Genomic DNA, 27,325 nt, shown 5'->3' with positions numbered 1-27,325 from the left:
CTCGCACTTTATTAAGTACGGGAGGACTGGTTACAACAGGGGTGGAGGTGGCAGGGAAGGCCCAGCCCCCATCCCCACCATCACGGGCACGCAATAATAAATAAATAGCTGGGGGTGGGCGCGGGGGAGAGGTGGCACAGCAAACACTGACAGCACGGGGGGCGGGCCACAAAAGCCCCCCTCCCAAGCTGTGACCACCGTCAACACTGGTCTGGTACCGTGATCAGGGAGGGTGGGGCTCTCAGCTACAGAAGCCCCCAGAGCCACCAAGTGGCCCCCTTTGTGGAGGAGGGGTGTCTTCAGCACTTGGACCTGTATTTATGAACAGAAATCTGGACCCCTGGCTGGTCCAGTCAGACCCAGATTGTCCAGAGGCCAGTCTCTCAGACTTCTGGATTGTTCTATTCAGGATCCAAGAGACTAATGGGTCATTATTACCTAGGGTCCTGATTGGTCTACCAAGGACCTAGGACAAGAAAGGGTCATTGTCGCTTAGGCTCCCAACTGGTCCACTCAAGACCCAACAGCAACGAGTCACTATCACTTAGCCTTCTGATCGGTCCATTCAGGGCTCAGGACAATAATGATTCATGGCTACCTAGACCTCTGATCGGTCAATAGGAACCCAGGGCCAGGACCCAGGAGCAGGCAGAGCCCTAGAGGCCCCAGGGAGGAGGTAGGGGATTAAGTGCTCAGGGTTGGGGGAAGTCCTCACAAGGCAGCAGGGCCCAGATTTAAACAAGCGGAGGTCACAGGTCAGGATATAAGGCCACCTGGCTGGGTCAGGCCAGGGTAAACCAGTGGCAGGGAGGGGGCAGCTTCTGGGACAGGAGAGTGCCCAGCCACTGCTGGAAGGGGGTCCGAGGGCCCTGACATCTTCCCTGGGTTCCAGCCCCACCAGGGTAGAAACTGGGGCCAGGGAGCTGGTAGCCCTTAATGCAGCTCTTGGCCCATCACCTCCATCTACAGGAACAGGGTGAGCAAGGGTTGCAGCCACAGTTGCTGGTCAGGTGGGCTCAGTCCTCCAACCCCTCCATCATGTCCGCGATGCTCTCCACATAGTAATGGGGCACGAGGTCGTGCTGGCCGGCTGCCAGGTAGGTCTGGGCCTCCTCCAGACGGGAGACGCCTGTGAGCGTGAGCACGGTGGTCATGCCACAGCGGTGGCCGAAGAGGATGTCGGTCTCCAGGCGGTCGCCCACCATAAGTATGCGGCTGGGGTCCACGCTGAAGTGCTCTGTGATGCACTCAAACATGTAGGGGCTGGGCTTGCCCACCACCAGGGCCTGGCGGCCTGAGGCTGTCTCTACGGCAGCAGCCAGGCTCCCGGTGCCTGCAGGGACATGGAGACTCGGTTAATGCGGGTGGCAGCGGGGAAAGCATCCAGGCCCGGAAACTGGAATTCCCATCGAGGCAGCTTGGCATGGGGGTCAAATTAGGCACTGAAATGAGTTAAAAGGCCACCTGCTTCCAAGTCTTAGTGTAGGGGTTAAGGGCACAGACTCTGCAACCAGATGCCTGCATTCACACCCCATCTCCACCTTTCTTGGGCAGGCTACTTAACCTCCCTGTGCCTCAGTTTTCCCATCTCTTGGATGGGGATATCAATGGCAGTATCTCACGTGGGTACTGTAAGGCCTGACTGAGCCACTGCATGTAACCGGGCCTGGCTCAGTCAGCCCTGCGTGCCGTTCACAAGTTTACCCAGGCGGCCACACGCCTTTGGGCAAGCCAACCTCTCTGAGTTTCCCTAGACTCACTGGAAAGGGGGATCCAAGTAATGCCTACCTTCAAAGAGGTGCTGTGAGCACCACAGGGGCAAATGCTTTGGAAACAGAAAAGCCCTTAACAAACAGCAGCTGTGGTCATTGCTACAAGAATGTGTGCTCCTGGCATCAGAAACTGGCACAGCCCTTTTGGAACACAGCAGGGCACAGAAATGTTCGCACCTCTGACCCAGTCAGCCTCCACTGGGAAAGTGATCACAAGGCGAGAATTCAAACTGGAGACAAACAGCTACATGGTTGAAGATGTCCGTGGCCTCAGTAACTATAATAAGCAAAATTGTGGAACACACCCAAGTGTTTAACAATAGGAGGACTGTCTAGAAAAGGCTAATTCCCAGCCCAGTACCATCCTGTCCCACACAATGAGTCCACTGTGCCCGTCTCAGGGGTACATCTTTGTGCCAGAATGTTCTACCTTCACACTAATGATGAGCACATTCTAAAGTGCCAGGGGCTGTGTGGGAGCTCATGAACGCCCATTTTACAGATAAGAAAGCTGATGTTCAGTGTCGTTAAGTAACTTGTCCAGGGTTGCACAGCTTAATAAGTGGCAGATAAAGGATATGCATTCAGGTAGGTCTGACCCAGACACATGCAGGGCCAGCCTGTACGGGCTTGGGAGTGCTGAATGTTTCATTTTCAGGAATTCTGAAATGAGTTGGTGGTTAAACAAAGCCACTATTAAAAGTCAACTTATATAAACTTAACAATCAAGTGAAATATGTTTAAAACAAAGGTAATAAATTCTCAAAACTCATCACTTCCTAATTATTTTACCATTATCTATGCTCTTGAGGTTACTTGCATCCTAATGACGGAAATATTACAGAATGGCGTGTACATATCTTCCCAACCCCATGATAAGTGACTTCACATTGGTAGGCTGAAATCAGCCACAGTGGGGGGAGTACTTACACCACAGAAATTGGCAAAAGGCATAAATCAAGACTCTTCCACTTACTAGACATCAGTACTCCACTGGTCTGACCCCAAATGCTCTGGGCCTCCTGTCTCCCTTCTCATAGGGGATGACACTCAACTTGATTAAGCCCAAGACACAGAAGGTGCACAAACAGGAAGAATCCTCAGCCCTGCGGCCCCCAGATGAGGAGGAACTTCCTTAGGATCAAGGCAGAGCTGGCCCAGAGCAACCCTGTTGGGAAGGTCTCCCTGACCTCCGACCTAGAACTCGCCTGCTTGTTTTCCTGAGAACTGGGTAGGGAAGAAAAGCCATTTGCCCTGTTAGTTAGAAATTCCTTCCAGGATGGGAAGGGCTCAACTGCGTCACCCCAAAGTGATTTTCTCAGCTCAAGAATGGTAGCTCTTTGGGCTTCCCTGGTGGCGCAGTTGTTGAGAGTCCGCCTGCCGATGCAGGGGATACGGGTTCATGCCCCGGTCCGGGAAGGTCCCACGTGCTGTGGAGCGGCTGGGCCCGTGAGCCATGGCCGCTGAGGCCCGCGTGCTGCCAAAGGAAAAAAAAAAAAAAAAAAAAAGAAGAATGGTAGCTCTAGGGACTTCCCTGGTGGTCCAGTGGGTAAGACTCCGTGCTCCCAATACAGGGGGCCTGGGTTCGATCCCTAGTCGGGGAACTAGATCCTGCATGCATGCCACAACTAAAGATCTTGCATGCCACAACTAAGACCTGGCACAGCCAAAATAAATAAATAAATGAATAATAAATATTAAAAAAAAAAGAATGGTAGCTCTGTTAGCATATTCCTTTCCTTTTTAAAATAAATTTACTTATTTATTTTTGGCTGTGTTGGGTCTTCGTTGCTGCACGGGGCCTTTCTCTAGTTGCAGTGAGCAGGGGCTACTCTTCGTTGCTGTGTGCAGGCCTCTTGTTGCGGTGGCCTCTCCCGTTGCAGAGCATGGGCTCCAGGCGCGTGGGCCTCAGCAGTTGTGGCACCCGGGCTCCACAGTGCAGGCTCAGCAGTTGTGGTGCACGGGCTTAGTTGCTCCGCAGCATGTGGGATCTTCCCGCACCAGGGCTTGAACCCGTGTCCCCTGCATTGGCAGGCAGATTCTTAACCACTGAGCCACCAGGGAAGTCCCAGCATCTTCCTTTCCTACCAGGTCGGAGCCGATCCCTCTTGGCCCCCCATGTCCCACCTCACTCACTCAGCCAATATTACTAAGGCCCAACTATATGCCAGGCACTGTGTGAGGCACTGGGAATAGAGCAGTGAATGAAGCTAAGATCCGTACCCTGGGTGAGCGAGCATCCAAGCAGGGGAGTCTATGAACGTAACTGTGTCCTCAGACCACTACATCCCACTCTTCTCAACAACCTGTCATCCAAGGCTGGCGTATGTTTTGCTGGTGATGTATTCCTAAGACAACAGGCATTTCTATTTGCCATCTCAAGTGGCTGCCACATGGTAGATAGGTAAACACACAATTTAGGAGACCCATAGGGACTGGGGAGGGGGAACTGGGGTGAGATTAGCATTATTTCAGATTTTATGCATATTGGGGCCTTTATTAGTGTTTTTATTCCACTTTCAAAGCTGCATGATTCAGTTGTGCCCAAACAGGACACCAGCGCTGTATTTGTTAAGCTCTGTCTCCCCCTCTTGGCTGTGGGAATGACCAGCAGAGCTGGCGGGCAAAGCCAGATGGGTGGTGAGACCCAAGGGGCACGCGTGGGCAGGGCCTGGTCTCTCCCCAGCTCCTCCACACCATCCTTCCTGAGCCCCTGGGGGAGCTTCTGAACCCAAAACCTTAACCTGAGCTTTGAGGCCCCCAAAGAAACTCACTTTTCATAGCATGGCCTAGGGCAGGCAGGAGCTAGTGCAGCTGGGAGCCCTGACCAGCACCCTCACCTTGGATTTATGGGGAAACTGAGACTGAAGTGGTCATGCAGCAAAGCTAAGACGGGCCTAGAACTATAAGATTCTCAGCCTGGAACTGGTTCTGCCATGGCTCAAGCCCTGTTCCATTCCCTAGTGCCCTGTCCTGCAAGATGCCTCCTCCAGGAAGCTTTCCCAGATCTCCTCAGCTCTAGGACCTCCCTGCCACCCATCTTAATACTGTGTCTACTCCTCAATCGATCCCACCCTGCCCTCCTAGGGTCCGGTATCAATCGAGTCAGCGGCCAGCAGGGAGTGAGTCATGGAGATCTCACCCTGCCCTCAGCTTACTGACTGGTTGTCCACACACACACTCACTACTGTCAGTTAGCCTCTGCTACCACCTGCTCTTGTCTAACTTGAACCCTCCAAGATGTAGGAGGCTCACTCGCTCCTGCTTTCTCTGCAGATCTGAATTCCCAAATGACAGCAGTGAAGAGTGCCTTGGATGGAGGGGGTGGGGTTTAGAGGCTGGAGGTAAGGTGGCCTCAAGAGCCAAGTTCAGATCCTCTTGCTCTTTCTTGGGTGGCTCACTTCCCTTCTCTTAGCCTCAGTTTAACTGGGAAATGGGACAATAACTTCCATCTCCAGAGTAATTCTGAAACTAAATAAGACACCAAGGTGCTTCATAAAGCTCTGTAATAGGAGAGGTCTTGGATACAATTTACATCATCTGAGCACCTACTGTGTAGCAGGCACTCATCCTGATCACTCTCTCCTCAGCGAAACTGTCATGGTTACTATTCCCATTTTACACCCAGGGCAGAGATGCTCAAAGGTTATGTAACTTAACAAGATTACAGAGCCCTGGAGCTGGAACTGGAACTCAGGTCAAACTCCATCCACTTTCTGTGCTCCCCGCACACCTGCCTTCAACCTGCCGCTAGAAACTCCTGTTCCAAACCTCCAACGGTGGCGGGGGGAATCCTTCCAGGCTTTGTCCCCAATTCTCCGACCTCACCCCGATGGCGGGTGGGGAAAATGACAGGAGCCCTTGAGGCTGGTTCAGAAAGGCTAGCATTGGGAGTCGGGGCCCTGGATTCCGCCTGCAACTCCTTGAGCCACAATGGGCCTCAGTTTCCTCATCTGTCAAACCGGGACCCCACTGCTGCCCCTCACAGGGTGACGGTTGCAAGAATTACCACATGTGGACATGAAAGCATCCTGGGCTCTTGCTGGGTGGGGACCGCCCTCACATCCCTCCTGTTCCCCACCTGGCACCTGGATACGCCCCTTCCCCACCCCACTCGCAGGAGTGGAGGCATAAGCGCCCTAGCTCAGTTTCCCCGCCAGCCCCGCGCTCACCGGGAGTCCGGCTGCCGTCGCTGAGCGGGTGCCACGGGTCGCGGTCGGTGGCCACCAGCAGGCAGTCGGGGTCGCGCAAGTGCGCGCAGGCCTCGCTCAGCTTAGCGAAGGAGAAGTGCTCGTCGTAGCCCACCAGCACGGCGCGCACGCGCGGGGCCGAGCCCGGGTCCTCGTCGGGGTCCCCCGCCAGGCGCAGCCCCGCGGCGCGCAGCTCGGCCCGCAGCCCCTCGCCGCCCAACACGAACACCGCGCCCTGCGCGTCCGGCGGCCCGAGCTGGCGCTGGCGCAGGAAGCGCGCAGCGCACAGCGCGGAGCTGAAGAGCTGCTCGGCGCGAAGCCCCCCGAAGCCGAGGCGCGCGAAGCGGAGGGCCAGCTCGGGCCGCGCGCGCCGGCTGTTGTTGCTCACGAACAGCGTCGCCTTGCCAGCCCGCGCCAGCCGCTCCAGCAGCTCCGGGGCGCCCGGCACGGCGCGCTCGCCGTTCCACAGCACCCCGTCGCAATCGAAAAGGACCCCCTGCGCCCGGCCCAGCACGTCGCGCAGGGTCGCGCCGCGCAGCCGTTCGCAGCGCGCCATGCAGCCGGCTGGCTGCCCGCACGCTCGCGCCGCGCCGCTCTGTTTCCGCGGGCACGGCGCGCTCGTCCGCAGCTGGCTGGTTTCCGGCACCTGCCAATCGGCGCGCCGCAAGGGCCAGGGGGCGGGGTCACGGCCTGGCCCGCGGCCAGTGGGGGCTAGAGTCTCGGGGAGGAGCTGGGCTGCGAGCTAAGGGAACCTGGAGAAAAGGGCGGAATCGCGGCCGCCACCGAGGGAAAGGGACCAACGACGGCCTAGCCTGGTCCTTCGTCACTCCCCTTAGTTCCGCTGGGCCAGTAGTCGCTGAGCTTCAGCCCTAACTAGCTTCTTGCAGGGATGGGAGGCTGAGAGACTGACGCTCCTTTTGACCAATAAGGAGTTACAAGTAGAAAATATGGCCCGCCCCGCGCCGCCCAGCCAATCAGAAGCTTAAGACGGCTGGTTGCTAGGAGGAAAACAGATGCTAAAGGAGATGTTATCTTTGGGTCAAATCTCATTGCTCTCTGAACCGTGATCATACCAGTTACGAGCGAAGTCTTGAGAAGAGTGTGGGTGTGTTGAGGAGAGAGGCACACGGTGTCCTCTCGGACGCTGGAGCCCTTGGTCTAGACCAGTGGTTCTCCACTCTGGCTGTGCGGTGGAGTCCCCAGGGGAACGAATTTTTTTTTTTTTGAGATATAATTTACATACAGTAATCTTAAATGTACAGTTCCATGACTTAAAAAAAAATATTTATTTATTTAATTTATTTATTTTTGGCTGCTTTGGGTCTTTGTTGCTGTGCGTGGGCTTTCTCTAGTTGCGGCAAGTGGGGGCTACTCTTCCTTGCGGGCACGGGCTTCTCATTGAGGTGGCTTCTCTTTGTTGGGGAGCACGGGTTCTAGGCGCGCAGGCTTCAGTAGCTGTGGCTCACGGGCTCAGTAGTTGTGGCTTGCGGGATATAGAGCGCAGGCTCAGTAGTTGTGGCGCACAGGCTCAGTTGCTCCGCAGCATGTGGGATCTTCCCGGACCAGGGCTCAAACCCGTGTCCCCCGTGTTGACAGGTGGATTCTTAACCACTGCGCCACCAGGGAAGTCCAGTTCCATGGCTTTTGAGAAACGTTTTTTAAAAATACCAATGTGTTGCAGGATCCCAGAAATTCTAGTTCAATTGTTTTGGGTGAGACCCGGCATTTCAAAATTTCTTTGCTTTTTTAATTACCCAGGGATTCTACTGTGAGGCCAGAGTGGAGAGGCACTGCGCTAGAGGCAGTCTGTCACCCGAGGACCCTGGAGCGGGAAGGAGACAGAGCAGCAGTAGCCAGTTGCCCAGGGCAGTGATGGGACCCAGCTGCCTAGGTCCCCACTTGGGGAGGTGGTCTGCCAACCTCTGAGAAGGTTCTGAAGATGTGTCTGACCCCCAGGAGCAACTGGATCCTCAGAGACCTGGGAAAAGCCACACCCTGTCACTCAGGCTCTGAGGCTGATATTTTCTGTGCCTCAGTGCCCTGGGCATTTGCTCCTGGCCTTTGCATAGGTGGTCTCCTTTGCTTGGAATGTTCTTCCTTCTTCCCTTTTTTAGCTGGCCAGCTCCTGAAAGACTCCCCCTCAATATCACCTCCTCCAGGAAGCCTTCTTGGCCTTCACCCTACACACACACACACACACACACACACACACACACACACACACACACACACACACACACACACACACACACACACCAGTCTGGGTTAATTGGCTTGCCCCTAAGTGTGCTAACATGGGTTCCCAGTGCCATGGCACTTGATTCTTTTTCTTCTTTTTGGCCTTGCCACGCGGCTTACGGGATCTCAGTTCTCCAACCAGGGACTGAACCTGCGCGCTCAGCAGTGAAAGCGTGGCGTCCTAACCACTGGACCATCAGGGAACCCCCATGACACTTGATTGTAATTGTCAGTTCTCCTGCCCATCCGTTCCCAGGAGCTCCTAGGGCGTAGGGCTGAGTTGGGACCTAGCCCAGCGTCTGGCACAGAGCAGCCTCAGGGAATATTTGAGGACAGATCCATCCCTGCTCCACAGGGGAGCCTTCCCTGCCTTCTCCAGGAACAGAGAACACCACAGGTTGGGGGAAACAGCAAGCAGTCATCACTTATAGGGCACTTCTGTGTGCAAGGGCGGTACCTTGGTCTTTACAAGTGTGTCTCTTTTAATCCTCAAACCAACATTTCTGTGGTGGAAGTTGTTAAATGTTTTCACAGATGAAGGAGACTTCAAGAAGTTAAATAAATTGCTCAGGATGTGAGGGACTGATCCAGGCTCTGGAATCAGGCAGACCTGGGCCAGGTCCATGCCTCACTTGCCATGTGGCCTTGGTCATTTTCTGAGCTTCAGTCTCCTCACCTGTAAGAGGTAATGGGCTTTACTTCCCTGGAAGAGGATTAAATGGAAATCATGCATAGAAAAGCACGATGGGTAGCACAGAGTAAGTGCTAAAAATGTTGGCTGTTATTATTTCAGACAGGGAAAAAGAAAGGAGGCAAAGAATAGGTAATTTTTTCCCCGTTATCAAAGTGGCTTCTTTATTTCAAGAACAGAAAATAAAACTATCATTTGGGCAGCTGCTCCAGTTTTGTCCAAAATAATTTATTTACCAGCCTTACAAAAAAATATGTTGGCAAGAGAAAAATAAAAGTCCTGTAGGAGCAGGCGTCTCCTTCCTTCCGGCGGCTCCCCTGGGACCCTGCCAGAGAGTGGGGAGTTGGCTGAGGGGCGCCCCCAAGCCCAGGGTGGAGCCAAGAGTGAGAGGTCTGGAAGTGGAGGACTGTCCTGAGTCCTCCTTGCCGTGGGGGCCGACCCAGCGGACACCGAGGCACTTGTAGGCAAAGGCTGGAGGCCCTCACCCCCTTGGGAGGGGTGAGGGCTGTGTCCTAGGAGGACAAGGTGGGGAGGAGGGGATGCTGAGGGCTGTCGGGGAGAAGCCGCCAGCTCAGTCGGTCTCTGAGGCGAGGCTCCTGGGCCGGGGCTGAGGGGGGATAACCGGGGGAGTGGGGGCCCTGCCTGCAGCCTCAGGGGCCCCTCCCTCCTCTGCGGCCGCCCCCAGGTCCACATCGGCAGGTGCGCTCAGAGAGACTGGGACGAGGGAGGCTGGCCCTGGGGAAGCCGGGCTAGGGGAGGCTGGTGGGGGCCGGCTCTGGCGCCGGGCAGGTTGGGGGGCAGTGGGGGGCAACGGGGGTGGCACCGTGGGGGCCCGGAGGCTGCTGCCAACCAGACGGCGGGGCAGAGCCCGGGGGGTCGCAGGGCTGCCAGAGCCAGGGGGCGGGGGTGGGGCTGGAGGGGAGCCGCGGGTGCTGGAGACCTGGGGGGGCGGCATGGTGGGTCTGGCCGGCGCTGGGCGCTTGGCTGTGGAGGAAGGAGAGGGGCGGTTAGGCGTTCACACTGCCTGCGGCAAATCCCCCAGCTCGATGCCACCTTGGGATCTTCGAATCTGCTGCATCTGCCGTTCGCTCTGCCGGGAACAGTTTCCACGCTGGCTGCTCACCATTCGGGCCTCGGTCCACGTCTGTCCTCAGCTAGAGGGCCCCTCCCCCGCCCTGCCCCAGTTACTGGCATATTTTCCGGTCGTATTTTCTTCATGGGACTTCCTGCCCTCTAAAATGATCTCGTCAGTTTTAACTCTGCTCGATTATTGCTTGTCTCCCTGACTAGAATGTAAACTGAGTGAGGCCAGCTGACATCCAGCTGGCTAGCGCAGCGTGCGTGTTCAGTACAGAGCTTCTGAATAAAGAACTGCTGCCTGTTCCACCTGCCACCTGGGTCCTCCTCACTTCCTCTCAGAAGCCCACCAGAACTGCCCCACCCCAGCGCTCAGATGCCCCTGCACAGTCCATCCTCACAAGGCAGCCGAGGGGCTAGGTGGGGCAGGACATCTGGCCCCTGGTCCTAGCTCTGTCTCCACCCACTGGAGGGCCTGGGCAAATCACTTGCCCCCGGGAGCCTCAGTTTCTTCATCGGTGAGATAAGATGACAGCCTTGACCTCGCAGGGCTGACGTGAGGACCAGTGCAGGTGATGCTGTGACCGTCCTTTGACTTGTGCTCCGGTGAGCAAACATCCTGCTTGCACCCCATCCAGGAAAGGTGGCTAGAAGCCCCCTCCTGTAAGAAGGTCCCTGTGCGACCTGCCAGCTCCTGCTGGTCCAGAGGCTCCTGACGCTGCTCCACCTAGTCCCATCCAGGTGGAAAACTCTAGAGCCTCCTGGGCTGGGTGTCCCAAGTGTCCTAGTTACCCTGGCAGACTCTGAACCTGAACCCTCGGCCTCCTCACCTGCCTGGCTTTAGGCCACCTGAACAGGTGAACGCACCAAAGGGGCTCAGGAGGAGGCTACCAAACCACCATCACCACCACCACCACCACCCTCCTTCGCTGTCTTTTGAAGACCCCATCCTCCCTCTTCACTCTGTGATCCCTGGTCTTCTTGAGGGACTGAACTCCACCACCCCCAACACTCAATCGCTGACCTTTATCGAGCATTTATTGTGTGCTGGGTATGGGCCAGGCAGCACCGTTTAATTCTCCAAACAGCCCTACAAGGCAGGTGCAGTTATTGTCCCATTACACAGAGGAGGAAGCTGAGGCACAGACAGGTGAAGTCACCTGCCCAAGGTCACAGAGCTGGAATCTGAACCCAGAGTGTCCGGCAGCAAACCTGGGCCCTTAGCCACCCGGATTCCTGGTCTCCCCGGCTGTCTGAAAACATGGGACAGTCTGGGATTGCCCGGCCCCTTTCCCTGCCCACCCTCTGCCCCCCTTCTCCTCCCACAGCCAACTCACTCCTCCGAGCCATGTCCTCTGTTGGGGTCGCTGCCTCCAGGGAGCTCCTACTGACCTTGGGGGAGGCTGGTCTGGGGGGTGCCTCAGACTCTGCCCTGCGAGGGAAGGAGAGGGTCAGGGTCAGCCTTGGCCATCACCCAGAATCCTGGGGAGATTCCCAGCCAACAGGCTGAGTTTGGGTCCTCCCAGGAGTTGTTCTCCACCACTTTGTGGCTGGGCCTGGGATCTGATAAGATGCTTCTGGCATGGGCCAGAGTTTGTATCCACTGAGCCCTGGCTGCTGCGTGACACTGCGACAGTGTCTGAGGTCCCTCATGTGACCAAGATGTGGGGTAGAAAGCAGGGCCTCCCCGGTATCTCAGCTCTCAGCCTCCATGGGATCTTTACGGGATGTTCTGGCCACTAGAAGCCAGAGAACGGACGAGAAGCAGGGGAGGAGGCCAGGGCTCATTCCTGGCTCTGCTCCGTTGGCTACTCCTTGGGGAGGCCTTTCCTGAGCCCCCCTTGCCTGACTCCTGTTCCCTACTCGACCCCCCGACCCTGCTCTACTGTCCTTCGTAGCACACATCACCGCCTGACATTATACTGTGCCTTTATCAGTGTTCTGGTTGATTCTGTCTCCCCACTCCCTGGAATGCGAGCTCTAAGGGCAGCATTTGTCGGTCTTGCTCATCGGAGGAAATTCATGGTTTGGGCCCCAGCAATCTGTGATAACTGATCAACACCCGCTGGGTACGGAGGCAACATGGCACCGTGTTAAACCTCCTGATTTAAAGGATCAAAGAGAAGACTGGAAGGTACAGAATTTACACATTCCAAAATGATCAGTTCCCTAGTTCCCTAAATCTCCAGGGTCTGAAACAGCGACTGGCACACAGTAGGTGCTCAGTAAAGAACCATATAACACAGAAGGGAACACATCAGAGGTTAAGAATATGCCTGTGAGGTCTCTATCCTACTCACTCCAAACTAGGAAACCTGGTATTTGGGATGAAAATATAATAATTATATTTCCTAAAATGCTACTGGACACCCTGAGAGATGGTGTCTCAGGCTAGGCATCTCAAGGCCAGGACAGGGGCCATTCATACCCATCAGTCCTTACCTTTCCTTGAGAGCCACTGAGGCTGGGGCAGGGGCCGGAGCCGGAGCTGGTACAGGGGCCGGGGTGGGTGTGGCAATCGATGGAAGCTCCTCGGAAGCCGGCCTGTCGCTGACCTTGTCCTGGGGTGCAGGCGCTGAGAACAGGCCTGACACGTTGAAGTTGATATCTGCAGACAGAAGGGAGCAGATCTGAACTTACAGAGCTTCCGCAGGCCTCCCCTCCTCAGCCCGTGTTGGGACCACTTTCCCTTTCTCCGGATGTTGTCTGGACCATGTTTCGCCTTCCCACTCCCAGGTGGGCCTCACAAGAATCCCACGAGGCAGGCATCATCATCCCCATTTTACAGATGAGAAACTGAGGCTCAGAGTGGAGGAGCCATTTCCTCCAGGCCTCGTGGTGAGTTTGCAGGGTTGCCAGGGACTGAAGCTGAGTCTGGAGGGCACCAAGCTGGGCAGATGAAGGCACAAAAAGGGACACGTTCACAAAGGCGGGAGCTTTACCTCCAGGGAAGAGGGTGTCTGCATTCTGTATCAGAGCCTCGACCATGCCCACCACCTGGATGGATGAGACGGAGGCTGCGTCCAGCTGGGCCAGGTCCCTGGGACGAAAAGAAAGTGAAAGTGAGTCATCATTTAGCAAAGCCTAGTGACCCCAACTCTCTGGCCCTGTGCTGGGCACTGGGGACACAAGGACCAGGTGAATAACAACCGCTCACATATCACAGCTCTTTACAGTTTACAAAACATTTCTCCGTTTATTATCTCATCTAACTCCCAAAGCAACATCCTCAATGTCTGTCTAGTTTCTCTCCCATTTACAGGTGAGGAAATGAAGGTCCAGAGTGACTTCCTAAGGCCCATCTCTGGAAGGTGGGGGGCGAGGGGGGGCACGCTAGAATCAGATCTCTGGCTCCCAGCTCCCCGTAACAGGCCACCAAGCACCCCATTACTGCCTTTACCCAGAATGCCTATCTCCAAAGCCCCATGGGATCCATGATCCCTTTGGCTGCTCGTCACAGCAGCTTTGACAATTGCAGCTGCTCAACCTACTCCAAGGATGGGGACACTGAGGCCCAGGGGAAAAGTAAGCAGCAGATGTGGGGGGGGAGGGGACTGCCGCCTTCCCCCCAACCTGTGGCCACTCACCCTTCTTTCTCAGGGGGCCACAGCAGGTTGGGCCCCAGGACAATGGCGATGTTGCTGGGTGTCATCTTGTTCACCTCCTGCGCCTCGGCCAGCAGTGCCAGGAACTTCATCAGGTACCTGGGGCGTGGGAGGGGCACTTGGACCAGGGGCAGGGCATCTTGGGCCATGAACACCCATGGAGGCCCCCCAGGACCTGAGACTTCTCCAGCCTGGGATTGCCAAAGAGTGGCAGACACCACACAGGACATCGAGGAACATTTTTACTAGTTACATTAGCTGACCTACTGAACACCACCTACGTGTCAGGCACTAAGTTGAGAACCTCCCAGCCACCCTAGAGTAGGGACTGTTATGCTCCAAGTCTTCCACATGAGGGTGCTGAGAGTTAACTCTGTGCTGAGAGGCACAGAGAGTTAAATTGCTAGCCTAGGACCACATAGTGGCAGAGGTGGGATTTAAAGCCGGGTGGTGTGGCTTCAAGGTTCAAGGTATGTGTTCAGTTCGATGTCTAGCATAAAGAAAATACAGTTAATACATCAAAGTGGTATTTTCAGAAATATTGCTTAGGACAAGGATACCAGCCCACGGCCCTGAAGTGGCAGCTGGGCCTTGGCTGGGGGAGGCCTGGGTGTGGGCTGGGGGCTCACCTGAGGTTGCTGAGGTTCTCGCGGGGCAGGCGGCTGCACACCTCCTGGAGGGCCTCCAGCCGGGCTCCTGGCTCCTTCAGGCTGTGGACGGGGGAGAGACCTGGTGAGCCTGTCCTGGGTGGCCCCTCTGTAGGCTCATCCTCCCCAGCACCTGCCCCCCACCATCCTCACCTGGCTGCCCTCATCCAGTCATCATAGAGGTCAAAGGTCATCAGGGGCTCCGGCAGCTCCCGCAGGTAGGACTTGAGGGCACCTGGAGTGGTGGCGGGGGCTCAGATGCAGCCCTCTAAGCCCCCAACTTTACCCCCAGGCCTCAGCTCTCTCCATGTTAGGAACCTTTAGCTCTTGTTCACACTAACATGTCTAGGTCTGATCACTTCTTTGGGCCACGGGCCCTTTTGAGAAAATGATGAAGCCTAGTGATGTTGTCCGCAGAAAAACATACACACGTTTCGGGGGGCTCACCATGGACCTCAACATTAAGGACTCCTGTGTCTCCTCAGATTATCAGGCCTTAAGCCAAACTATCACGGGATCATTTCAGGCAGCTTCAGGGAAGGGATTTGGGGGGAAGGCTCTCCACCCAGGGCTCCTCAGAGCAGGTACCTGCCACAGCGTGGGGGTCAGAGCAGAACTCCTGCAGGCTGCAGGGGTCCGAGGCCATTGTCTGCTTGAGGCGCTTCAGCACCGAGGCCCCGGCGGCCAGACGGAAGAGGCCCTGAGGTGCGAGAGGGGGAAGGTGGGGATCACAGAGGGGTGAGCGGGGCAGGACACCCCGGTTGGGAGGCCCTGGCCCACTCATGGCCTGGAGTAGGCCTCGGGGGCCCACTGGGCTGGTGGGCGGAGTGAACACCACCATATTCGTGGTTCCTCTCGACCCTTAAGGTCTAAGATTCTGAGCAAAAGGGGAAGTCTAGGGGCTTCCCTGGTGGCGCAGTGGTTGGGAGTCCGCCTGCCGATGCAGGGGACGTGAGTTCGTGCCCCGGTCCGGAAAGATCCCACATGCCGCGGAGCGGCTGGGCCCGTGAGCCATGGCCGCTGAGCCTGCGCGTCCGGAGCCTGTGCTCCGCAACGGGAGAGGCCACAACAGTGAGGGGCCCGCGTACCACAAAAAAAAAAAAAAAAAAAAAAAAAACCGGGAAGTCTGGGAGGAGCTCAGAAAAGTCGTGGGGAGACAGGAGTCTGGTTAGGACTGAAAGGGAGATAGGAGGCCCAGCAGGACTGTCCTGAAGCCTAGGTCTGCCTTTGGGTGCGGTCCACCTCCTAAGGGTCTGTCCTTAGGAAAGCAGCCGATACACTGGCACGACCGAGGTGCAAAGGACGGACGAGGGCAGCGTGTGGCTGTGACTCACGTGGAGTCTCCGGCTTCCCCGCCACTTTCTCACCTGCTGGGCACGTCTACCCACTGGCCCCTGCCTCCCCCTTGCAAAATGGAGCCAATGAGGGCTCCCACCAAGGGTTATTGGGATAATCCAATGGAACAAGGAACGCAAAGGGCTGATGGCACAGTGCCCGGCCCACGTGAGCATCGTTAAGTGGGAGGTGGTATCAGTTCAGCAGCAGGCGGCCACGCCTTCTCCCGGCACCTGTACGCTAATGGTGGTGAGATTACAGGTCCCAGCGACGGGCAGCGTGTGGGAGGTGTGGGACCGAGTGAGGGCCCTGGTGTTCCTTCCCCACCCACTCCAGTGAGCCCCACCTCTTCTTTCATGCCCTCAGAAAGCAGCATCATGACGCAGGCCTCGATGGGCAGGGCGATGTCCCGGCCCAGCTCTCGCAGGTGGGTTCCCAGAGGCACCCCATACACCCTGGAGAAGGGGGCGGCCATCATCGAGGGGGAGGGGTCTGCAGGGACGAGACAGATCAGCGGCCCAGGGTCTTCCCACCTCTGAGCATCGAGGTCAGGGCAGACAGGGGCATCCCCAGACGTTCTCAAGGGGCTCCCACCTCCCTCCTGACCACCCATGCCACACATCCTGAAATTATCCAACACATCTCTTGAATCTGCCCACCTCCACTGCCCCCACCCCAGTCCCGGACACAGTCACCTCCCTCCTGCCTCCTAACAGGGTTCCAGTCCTGCCCCTTCATTCCATCCTCCACGCAGCTGGAGCAATCTCTTCATCGCAAATCTAATTGAGCGCTCCCCTGCTCAGAACGCATCTCTGGCTCCCTGCTGCCTTTCGTGATGGAGTGCAAGCTTCTTAACGTGCCCCAAGCAGGGTGGGGGTCAGGGGTGGGGGTCGGGGCCTGCCTGTGTCCCCACCTGTTTGGCTGTGGTTCTCCCTCAGCTCAGCCAGGGCCGTGTCCAGCGAGCTCAGAGACTTGCGATGGTAATCGGCCTGAATCTCCATGAGCTATGGGGACAAGGGGGCACCCCCGGGGGGAAGTGAGGGAAGCTGAGCCTCCCCCAGGGGCCACAAACGCAGACCCCTCCCTCCCACCATCTCGCAGGGGGTCTCAGTGGCCCCGGAGCTCCGGGTGGCAGGAGCCTGGTCTTGGACTCACGTGGATAAAGTGGTTGGCATAGGTGTCCTCCTTGGTGGCAAAGTGGTACAGATCGGCTAAGTACTCGTCCTTGGGGACAGAGAGGGGAGGGCTTATACCAGCGAGGCTGGGGCCCAGCGGGGAAGCTTGGAGGGGACAGCAACTTGCCCAAGCTGTACGGGGAGGGTCACAACCAGCTCTCCTCTCTCTGCTTACGGTTTGCTCCTGGGGCCAGCCCGCAGGGACCCCTTTGAACTCTTGGGGGGCTTTTACAGCTTCTAGTCCTCTTCTCTGTGTCCCTATATCCTCAGCACAGTGCCTTGTGTTACTCACCCCTCATTTGTTCACCCACCCTTCATTCATTCATTCACTCACTTAGCAAACGCACTGAGACTCCGGTGAACAGGCGTCTCTCCCTCTCAGGTGTTATGCGTATGGTATAGACAGAAGTGGCTACAAGGTGATGGCTAAGTACACAGCCCTTGGAGCCTGACAGCCTGGGTTCAAATCCCGGCACTGCTGCTTCCTAGCTATGTGGCCTGGGGCAAGTCACGTCACCTCTCTGAGCCTCAGTTTTGCCATCTGAGAAATGGGGACAGCACCCACCCGTGCCACCACCACACATGCAGGAAGCCCAAGTGCCCCTCACCTTGCACTGCTCCACCTTCCTCTTCAGCTCCTCCTCCTCCTCCTTCAGCATCTCCACCTTGTTGGCTGTGGTGGTGTAACTGCCCGGGCCGCCGCCCAGGCCCTGGCCACTGCCTGAGTTCTTAGCTGCCTGACTGAGCCTGGGGAGAATCCCAAGGTGGGGTGGTTACGTCCCCATCGCATGTCCAGAGCCAAGGGCCCCTCTACAGGCCTGACCACATAGGGTTCCGGAATTTATAGATGCGAATCCCAGAGCTGAACTGGCGTTGGGTCTCTGCCCACCCTGGGCAGAGTGCTCTGGCGCACCCCCTGGTGGTGGGCTTGGTGATCATGGCCACGCACCTCCAGAGTGGAGGGTGGGGCCCCTCCCGCCATCCAGGGACCTTGGAGGATTGTTTATGGCTATCCCGGGCTTTTGGGTACCCCAGCTGGCACAAGCACATGCACATACGCGCACAGAGGCACCCTCACATGCACTGTCCCCATATGTCTTCTTAAGGACCAGGCGTGTGCACAAGGACACACACTGTACTCAGTGGGCCCTGCAGCGTCCTCCTGGTGGGGGAAGGGCCTCGAAGCTCTGTGGCCACATCCTTAGGCTGAAGCAGGCGTGAACCTCACCTAGAGGCTGTGGCTCCCACCTGCTCTTGAGTGTGTTCCAGTCAGACACCAGCTTCTGCAGGCTCTTCTTGTGCTTGAGGATGGCTGGCAGCTCCTCCTGGGGGCGGGCACAGGAAGGGTTCAGCGGGCTGCGGAGGTGGGAGCTGGAGGCTGGGGACGCTGGGGGCAGAGGGAGGGGGCAGGGTCACCTCACTCAGCCTGTTGAGCGGCTGCAGGACGTCCCGCTCCAGGGTCATCTCAAACTCAGCCAGGATGCGAGCAAGCTGGTTCTGAATGGCACAGCTCATCTCCAAGGCCTTCCTGTGGACACAGCACCCAGTGGGCCCGGGCTCCCACAGCCCCTCACCCCCCTCTGGAGAGACTGGGCAGGGTCACCTCCTCCCTCCCCATCACCCCCTATCTCTTCTGTCTCTCCTTCGTCTTCACTGAGCCCAACGCCCTTGCAGGCCTGGCCACCCTCACTGACCTGGACACTGTTCCCAGCCCAGACACTCTTCCCAGCCTGGTCATCCTTCCACCGTGGATGCCCTCCCTGACTGGGACCCTCTCCTGACCCAGATCCCTCCTTGGCATCTCCAGGTGAGGGCCAAGGTCCCTGTCCGTGCTCACCCCATGCTGGAATCGGGGTCCAGCTCCTTGAAGCTCTCGGCCATCGTGGTGGACAGAGCCATGAGGGGAAGCTTCTTCTGCAGGGAAGGGCAGGGCCGGCTGTGAGCGTGAGCGCGTGCGCTCGCCCACTGGGTTGCTTCCACGCCCCTGCCTGAGCACATGGTGAGTCTCCTAGGGGCAGAATCCCCAGCAAGGCCCTGGGCGTGGACAGGGGAGGCGGGAACCCAGGAGGGCCACGGACACAGGTGACAGTAGAAGCAGGAAGATGACAAGGCACGGTGGAGGTGACAGCTCCCCGTAACCATGTACAGAGCCCCCACCCATCTGAGGCCCCCCTGCCCCCTCCCAGAAGCCACACGATTGGGCAGGAAGGAGTCATGGACCAAGTCCCATCACTGAATGGAAAACTAAAAACAGAGGGCATGGAGCTTGTCCCAGTTCACAGTTAGAGGGAGGGCGGAGGAGCCAGGAACACAACCTCAGAGTGGGCCCTCTCCCCTGCCGCAGGGCATCTGTGGCTGACCTAGGCCCTGCGGAGCTCAAAACCCTCCACGGTTCCCTATTGCTCTGGCCACACGGAACTGTTGCCCAGTTACAAGTTTGCCCCCCACATTCCTACCTAGCGTTGTACAGAGCACCAGCTTAGGTCAGGGAGACCAGAATTCGAATCTCAGTTTTGCCACTTACTAGCTGTGTGACCTTGAGTGGGTCACTTTACCTCTCTGTCTCTGTTTCCTTCTCGGTACACGGTGCTAATAAGGGCAGCCTCCTCCTAAGGTTGTTTTCACATTAAGTGAGGCAATGCATGGAGATATCCTAGTAACAGACTAGCAGTAATCAGTCCGTAAATACTGGCTACTGGTTAAGACCAGTGAGTAACACTCAAAATCCAGCTCAAATGCCACTTCTTTCAGGAAGCCCTCACAGACTGCCCAGTTGTGAGCACCTGCTCTGGGTGCTGATTGGACAGAGAGGTTCAGGTGCTGTCAGAAGCCTGGCTGTGGCTCAGAAGATTGGTGCAGGCGGGCGGCGTCAAGAAGGGGATGGGGAAGAAATAGGACCTCATGAGTGGGGTGCCGGAGGAGCCTTGGGACAGAGCAGTCTCCACCCCCTTGGTGCCAGAGACTCAGACTAGTGGGGAGACCCCAGCCCCGACCCCGCTGCCCCACTGGACAGAGGTGTCCTGCCCAGGCCCCTCCTCCCTGGGACCCCCACTCACCACCCGCTTGTCCATGTCCGCCCCGCTCTGGCCCTGCAGACAGGCCTGCAGCCGTTTGTGGACATTGTGGGCTGCTCGCTTGGCCGGCTCCAGTCGCTGCTCCACCTGGGAGGGGGTCCAGGGGTTATGGATCGTGGGGGGCTGTTGTCCCCCATGCCCCACTGTCCTGTTCTCCCCCAGAGCAGGAACTACCTTTTTCTTCCCTCCTCCTGGGGACCCCACTGCCAACAGCATTGGAATGACTCAACTCAGGCCCCCAACTGGCATCCCTGCCTGGCCCTCTGCTGACAGCCTGCATGGGCCTGCCCTGCCACCCGCTGCCGGCCCAGGCACATACCTGCTGCAGGTCCTCCCCCAGGAACTCGGCAGTCTCCGGGGTGCTGCAGGGGGAGACAGCTTCTGCTGAGCTGGCCCAGGTTAGGAAACCCCCACCTCCTCCTGCCCCCCCACTGCAAACAGGGCACCTGAACCCCAGATGCTTCCAGTGCCCCTCCCAGTCAGGCCGCCCTGGGTGGCCCGCCTGCCTCATCCCCGTCGGAACACATTCCATGGGGGCGGGAATAGGATACCGGGCTTTTTCCTCCTCCACCCAGGGCTGTGTCCCCAGAGAGGGCGGACGAAACCGAAGCGGGGACCGGGGGCGCCTCTCTCTTCTGCTGACCTGGGGAGAGGAGGCCCGGGCTGCCCCAAGAACAGGAAGTGTGCGAGCTCAGACTCCTGGGCTGTTGGTTACAAAGGGCTCTGGACTGTGGTGGTGGGCAGGTCCTGGGCCCCTGCCCGGGGACACGTGGGGACAGGCTCCGAGCAAGTCGGCCTGACTGCCCACGCTCATATAGGCATCTGTGCCAGTGTGTGACTACAGCAGGTCTGTGGACACCCAGTCCGCTCCCCTGAGCCCAGAGAATGAGAAACTCCCAGCGCAGGGGGAAGAGGAGAGAAGACAGGCCCTGGGAGCTCCCCAAATTTCCGCCCTCCACACCACCAGCTCAGGGACTGTGGTGGGAATGTGGGGATGTTTCCACCTGAGGCTGAGAAAAGCAGAAGCAAGACAGAGAAGCAAGGACGCTTCTGGGCTGGAGGACGGCGGGAAGAGGCGCAGGGCAGGGCAGGGGGGCCCCTCCTCCCATCACTGCCAGGACCCTATCTCTGCTGCTCCCCCAAGGTCTGGGGCCCTGACCATCCCTCCCCCGCAGGCAACCAGAGATGGTTAACAGTCCCCCCTTGTACAGAGGGGACAAGTGAGGCCAGGGAGGACCGTCCACTCAGGGGCTCATGGAGACAGAGAAGACCCAGCATCCTTGATCCTCCACCCACCCTCCAGTCAGGGGTAGGGGTGCCCCTTCCCCCAAAGGCCAGCATCTGCCCCTCCTGCTCTGGCTAGGAGAGGGGATGGCATTCAGAGGGAAGAAAAGAGGTGGCCAGTCAGAAGGTGGCTGTCCAGCGGTCCTCAGTCTCCCCCCGACCTCCCACCTCCTCTAGGGTCCTGCCGGGTGAGAATGGGACTGGAAGGGAAGGGGTTGACACTCACCGTCCCAAGCTGCCCGTGTGGGCCAGCTGCCGCATGCGATGCAGCTGCCTCTTCATCATCTTGGGGGCGGGCTGGGGGCTGCGGGGTCACGGTGGGGGTCGAGGGCCCGGCAGCCCCCGGCCCAGCCTGCCTCTGCGCGCGGCGCCTCTCTCGCCCCGGGTGGGTGGGCGGCGCTCTCCGCTTCCTGGGCCAGCCGCGCTCTCGCTGCAGCTCACTCTCTCCTCCCCCGCTGGCGACTCCGCCCCCGGCCCCCAGGTCACTCCTCTCTCCAAGTTTGTTTTCTCGCTCCTTCGCGTCTTCCGGGCCCCCCAAGGGCGCCCCCCCTACGGTCCCGGCGAGTGTGGGTCCGCCGGCCGCCTGGAGATCCACAGGTTGTGCGCGCGGCCCCTCCTCCCCGCTCCTCCCCGCCCAGCCCCGGTGGCGGGAAGCAGGTAAGCCCGTTCCTGCCACCGCGCCTGCCCGGCTTCCTGGGTTCCCGCCCCACCCTCCGGCCTGCAAGCCCTGGGTATAAATAACCTTGGCACCCTCTTAAAGGGAAAACAGCGTTCCATGTTTAGGAGGCAGCGGCCAAGGACAGGCCCATCTAGGCCTCCCAAAGGATGCTGTCCTAGACTCCCTTCCGGAAGGACCTCCTGGCCACCTTGAGCTAAAGGTCAACCCCTGCTCCTCTGCTGGAAGATGGGCTGGAGGCTTTGGCTTCCTGGGGCCACGCTGCTGCAGCGTGCCCTTGGACAAGTCCCTGGAACTCTGGACTCACTGTCTCTCATGGCCTGTGGGTCAGCTGTCCTGACGCTGCCCACCTGGAAGAGTGGATAAGACACTCCTGCCTGCTCCTCCAGTGCTCCCATCGCCCTTTTCACGGGGGTCCCCACCACCCTCCAGCCACAGCGAAACCTCCCAGAGCAGTTCCCTGACACCCTGCCGTCTTCTAGCCCCAGCCACGAGTTTCCGCTGTCTGTGAAATCCCTTCCCCGGCAGACTTCCTCAGTCCCTGCACTAACTTCTTGTAAGGCAAGGACGTGGATACTGCTCTGACCTCCCCAAACTCGGTACTGTAGCAATTTCTTGGGCTCTCCACCCAGAACACACTGGGACATACAGCAGATGCTCTGTAACTGCTAGTTAATGCAAGATGAGAGCCTTTGGCAAGCAGTAGGCTCTTCTTAGTCTGAACCCCTGCACCCCTTGGGCATCAGGAGCTGGGGGGGGGGAGAGGGAGGGGCCTGGGGTAGGGTCGTAGCACGCCTACTGCGCTTTGCCTTGTTGGAGTTTCAGTTCAGTTTGAGGGTTACTTGAGCACCTACTGTGTGTGGGTGGGCAGACTGGGCACTTCTGAGGGCAGGACCTCCACCTCAGACATCTCAGTGTGCCCCGGGCCCAACATGGGCCTGGCACACAATGGGCACGTACTGGACACTGGCCACCCCTCCAACTCTCCAAAGGGAGAGCCAGGCAGACCCTGGTGGGATGGGGAGGGGCTGCAAGGGGAACCCGAGTGTGGAATCCTGGCCGGAAGTTGGGAGGCTCCTGGATCAAAGGCTCAGGCCAGGATGAGGGGATTGATCCCAGGCTAGGTTTCCTTGCCCACTTCCCCTTCTCCCAGCTGGAAGGCCCCTGGAGGGGGGATTCTAGGGTGGGCAGGGCTTGAGGAATGCCTCGATGGAGGGAGACATTAGAGTCCAGTATAGACTTGGCTTCTGTTTTTTATTTTTTTTTGGCTGTGTTGGGTCTTCGATGCTGCGCGTGGGCTTTCTCTAGGTGCGGTGAGCGGGGGCTACTCTTCATTGCGGTGCGTGGGCTTCTCATTGCGGTGGCTTCTCTTGTTGCGGAGCGCGGGCTCTAGGCTCACGGGCTCAGTAGTTGCAGCGCGCGGGCCTAGTTGCTTCACAGCATGTGGGATCTTCCTGGACCAGGGATCGAACCTGTGTCCCCTGCGTTGACAGGCGGATTCTTAACCACTGCGCCACCAGGGAAGTCCCGACTTGGCTTCTTAAAATGTGGCGCTGCGCTTTGCAATGTCTGGGTTCTAGTCCTGGCCTCTCCGCCTCCCTCACTGGACAGATCCCAGAACTTGGTGGTGACTCAGTTTCCCCTGTCTCCGTAATGCGCACAACCTACTGTGTGCAGAATTAGGAAACTGAAGACTCCCAAGGCAGCAACTTGACACCAGGTGCCACTGTCCTGCCGTTTGGGAATCTCCAGGCTACATGGCATCCCCATCCTGCTCCAGCCCTGCCTCTGGCCCAGACCACACTGGTCTGGGCTCGTCCACTTCCCCAGCTGTTCTAAAGGTCCTTGAGGGCAAGGCCTGGCTTCTACCCCTGTCCCTCCTAGTCTTGCCCGGGCCTGAGCCCCCAGCTGCAGCCTGGGGAGGGGTCAACCTATGTGGGCTGTAGCAGCAGCTGCTGTGGAAACAACTGAGCCGTATAATCAGGCCACGTGAGCTCTGGGCCTCCCATCTGGGCTCCAGACTCCCCTCCAGCCAGACCCAAGAGCCTTTGCAGGAAGGGCACCTGGCTCCTCCATGTCCAGCCTGGATGGGGCTGCTGGGTAAGGGGTATGTTTTAGGGTATATTTAGGCTCGAGCACACTCAGATGTTGAATCGTGAAAAGGTTGGAAGCCCTGAAGTTTGGGTCATTGGCTGTTCTTTCGAAGGATGTTGTCATCAGAGACTTCTGGACTCAGAGGTTTCAATCAGTGGATATTGAGATCATAGTTTTAGAACTGCAGATGCGGAAGGGGACCTCAGAGGTCACCAGCCAACCCCTTCTCTAATGACTTGCTGCGTCTCCTCCTGAGGAGGGCCTGGGCCTTGTCTGGCTTAGGCTGAAGTCAGGGGCCTAGCCATATGCCATAGTCACAGGAGCTCAATAAACACAGCCGACTTGAATGGCAAGCGAAGACATCGCATCGATGGACGTTTATTTCCAACCCAAGAGACAGAGCTTACTGGTGTGGATGGAGCTGGCTGGCTGGGCTCAGCATCTCACCAGCTGGGTGACCTGGGCTGAGGTAGTTCACCTTTTTGAGCCTGTGTCCTCCTCGGTAGCTTGAGAATAATAGCATCTACCTGATGGGTTGTGAGGGTTAAATAAATTAATTTGTAAACTACTTAGGACAGTGCCTGGCCCTGTTTATTATTCAGCCTGCGATGTCAGTAACGGAAAGACCTTTTAACCCCCATTCCTGCCTCAGTTTCCCCCTAAATGTGTCCTGCAGCCTGGGGTCAATGGCATTTATTGTCATGTACTTCAGCACATCCTCCAGTGAGGTTGGTATCATGTGGTTTTATTTATTTATTTTAAAATTAATTAATTAATTTTGGGCTGTGTTGGGTCTTCCTTGCTGTAGGAGGGCTTTCTCTAGTTGCAGCGAGCGGGGGCTACTCTTCGTGGCGGTGCACGGGCCTCTCATTGCGGTGACTTCTCTTGTTGCGGAGCACGGGCTCTAGGCGCGCCAGCTTCAGCAGTTGTGGCACGTGGGCTCAGTAGTTGTGGCACACGGGCTTAGTTGCTCTGCAGCATGTGGGCTCTTCCCGGACCAGGGCTCGAACCCGTGTGCCCTGCATTGGCAGGGGGATTCTTAACCACTGCGCCACGAGGGAAGCCCTCGTGTGGTTTTATAGGTGAGCAGACCCAGGCTCCTGGCCCAGGTCCCTAACTGGCTGAGTGGTAGAGGCCAAGTTAGAAAGCAGATCTGACAGGCCCCAAAGCATCCGCGTGCTCTCCTGCTGTACCAGATGGCACTGCCTGAAGACTCTAGAAATGCTCGTCCCTGCCCGCCCCCCCCCGCCCCCGCCCGCCTTAATCCCTGCGGCTGCTTCGGGGGGTACAGAGGCTTCATTGCAGATTGTCTGCCAAAACCCGCAACGGTCTGGGAAACGTCTGCTGCTGAAGCTCCAGCAGGATGTGGGCAGGGAGGCCAGTGGCTGGCGCTGAGGCGGTGGTAGCAGGGGTCAGCTGTGAGGCCGCGGGACTGAACAGGAACATCCCACTTCAGACACTTGAGAAATTGTTTGTGGCCGTATCACTGCTGCCCTCCAAGGGGAGGCTTCTGCCCAGAGCAGTTAGGCATGTGCTGTCACTTCTGGGGCTCCGAAAACTTCCTTGCCTCCTCCTCCAGCCAAAAGGACTTACTGGGGAACCCCAAGTGGGGCTGAGGCACGGCGACTCCACCGCAATCCTGACAGCCCCGGAGGGCGTGTGCCCTCAACCCGGGCCCCAGAGGATGGCAGCGGATGGGGGTGGGGTGGGGGGGGTGCGATGTGCAGTAGGGTGGCCACCTCATAGGACTCCTGGTCACATCTGGGCCCTAACATATGCCCTCAAGCACTTCATAAGCTCCCTGAGCCTCGGTTTCCCATTTTCACAGGGCAGCTGGAGGGAGGGGCTGCGTGCTGCCGGCCTAGAGCGGCGCTGGGCTAGAGCTGGCTCCCCTCTTATCTGCCTTGCTGGGCCCGTGTCCCCGCCAGGAGGCCCGCGGAGAATGGGGGCAGGGGCATCAAGAGGACTGCAGGGACAGGCTCCCCAGGCGAGCGGTGGCTTCTGTTTCTCTTGGCTGCTATGAACAGACGAGCCCAGTGTGCTGTGGTTATTTAAAAAAAAAAAAAAAAAAAAAAAAAAAGAGCTGCTGCTTCCAGCCGCACAGATAGAAGTGGAAGTGTGCCTTCAAGGCCTGGGAAGTCCCACTGCTCCTGGCGTGGGCGGGGGTGGGGGTGACCCTTGCAGAGACAGAGAACACTCCTGCGAGTACCCCCTTCCAGCCTGAGGTCTCCAGGGGCTCTGGATCTGTGTCTGGATTGACATGCAGTATTTGGGGGATGCCTCCTCCAGGTGGTGAAAGCAAAGGGTCCCCTCCTCTGATCAGACACCCCCTCTAGCCCCTCAGACAGGTGTGGGCTCCTGCGGCAGCTCCCCTGTGCATCTCCCTCCCAGCTCTCGGCGGTCATGCTCCTGGCTCAAGGGTCCCGTGCCAGGCTGTGAGCTCTGAGGACAGGGCTGTGCCTGGCACAGGTGCTGCTCAAGAGGCACTTGCAGGACAGACAGGCAGACAGCTGGATGGGTGGCCTAGGAACAGGGAAAGGTGGTCAGAAAGACTGAAGGGATCTCCCTGTCCCTGTGACATCTGGGTCACTCCAAGCCGACTGGGGGACCCTTTTGCCCAAGGACTCTTCAGAAGGCCTCTGAGGGGCCTTACAGCTCACTGGGTCCCTCCCACCTTTTCAAACAAGGAACCTAAAGGCCAGAGAAGGAAGCACCTTGTTCAAAGTCTCACAGCAAGCTAGAGACCCCACTGGAAGAGACCCAGGCTCCCAGCCGGCAGCCACAGGCTCACGCAACCTGTAGAGTGCGTGCTCCTGAGGGTGCTTCTGGGACCCCAGGGGTACGCCACAGGGAATAGGGTTTTGTTTCATTTAAAGGAAGAAGCTTCCAACAAGAGATTATCTTTCGGAGACATCACAAGGGTTTAGGCAGAGTCCTGCCTGGCGGGCAGGGAGGGGAACAGGAAGGAGGCCACGTGGCTGAGAGGTCAGGGTGTCTGGGGGCCTGGATGCAGGATGGTGGTCACACTGTGGGGGCAGTAGGGAACTGGATATGCTGGCTCTGAGGCCTTGCTCCCTCTCCTGTGCCCTTGACAGCACGGCCCACGTCGAGGAGCTCTTGCCGTGCACTTCCAAGGGTCGGCCTGGCACAGAGAAGGGCCCTCATTTGCAGAACTGAAAAGAGCGCGCAGGCTCGGCTGGCCTCCAGCACTTCTCAATAGCATCTATGTAAAGGTGTTCAGCGCCCAAGTTCACACTGCGAAAAACTAGATTAGACAAAGGGAAATTGATGTCTTAAATGCAGAACTTCCACCGTCTGCTAGAAGAGGAAGGGCGGGCAGCCTTCCCCAGATGTCTGTGAGCAGGAACCCTCCCCAGCAGAGCGCAGAGGGCACGGAGGGCGGGCTCCCCACCACAGAGCAAGCCCTGGACTAGCTCCTGGCTCTGCTCCGTGCTGGTTGGCTCCCT

The 27,325-nt window shown here is 57.9% G+C and overlaps 1 protein-coding gene across 5 annotated transcripts; it reads right to left on the bottom strand.

Moving 5' to 3' along the window:
• Positions 1-21,659, bottom strand: PDXP (pyridoxal phosphatase). 5 transcript variants are annotated; one of them, XM_060025627.1, is made up of 18 exons: positions 21,315-21,659; positions 20,124-20,166; positions 19,787-19,891; positions 18,568-18,644; positions 18,147-18,258; positions 17,979-18,055; positions 17,339-17,477; positions 16,711-16,779; positions 16,469-16,559; positions 15,902-16,047; positions 14,809-14,920; positions 14,374-14,455; positions 14,203-14,283; positions 13,556-13,672; positions 12,911-13,008; positions 12,411-12,576; positions 11,306-11,400; positions 1-1,333 (listed from the first exon to the last, which is right to left on the bottom strand). In XM_060025627.1, exons 1-18 carry the CDS (start codon positions 21,371-21,373, stop codon positions 1,017-1,019), a joined length of 1,986 nt encoding a protein of 661 aa, XP_059881610.1. In that variant the 5' UTR covers positions 21,374-21,659; the 3' UTR covers positions 1-1,016. The 5 variants fall into 5 exon arrangements, with proteins under 5 accessions (XP_059881610.1, XP_059881608.1, XP_059881609.1 ...); XM_060025626.1 differs by lacking the exon at positions 1-1,333 and adding an exon at positions 9,038-9,208 and having other exon boundaries at positions 11,295-11,400; XM_060025623.1 differs by lacking the exon at positions 1-1,333 and adding an exon at positions 9,257-9,875.
• Between the last annotated feature and the right edge of the window lie 5,666 nt (positions 21,660-27,325).

Source organism: Delphinus delphis, chromosome 11 (genome assembly GCF_949987515.2).
Source record: "Delphinus delphis chromosome 11, mDelDel1.2, whole genome shotgun sequence".
Classification (NCBI taxonomy): Eukaryota; Metazoa; Chordata; class Mammalia; order Artiodactyla; family Delphinidae; genus Delphinus; species Delphinus delphis.
Note: the sequence above shows the minus strand (reverse complement) of the source record. Positions and strands in the feature narration are given on the sequence as shown.

What these genes read in the sequence shown, in the direction of transcription:
- PDXP (XM_060025623.1), bottom strand. Translation starts at nt 21,373, where the DNA reads ATGATGAAGAGGCAGCTGCATCGCATGCGGCAGCTGGCCCACACGGGC. An exon ending in GACCCCGATTCCAGCATGGG is followed by an intron (nt 18,259 to 18,567) that starts GTGAGCACGGAC and finishes CTGTGTCCACAG; the next exon opens with GAAGGCCTTGGAGATGAGCT. An exon ending in CTGAGGGCATGAAAGAAGAG is followed by an intron (nt 14,921 to 15,901) that starts GTGGGGCTCACT and finishes CTCGCACCTCAG; the next exon opens with GGCCTCTTCCGTCTGGCCGC.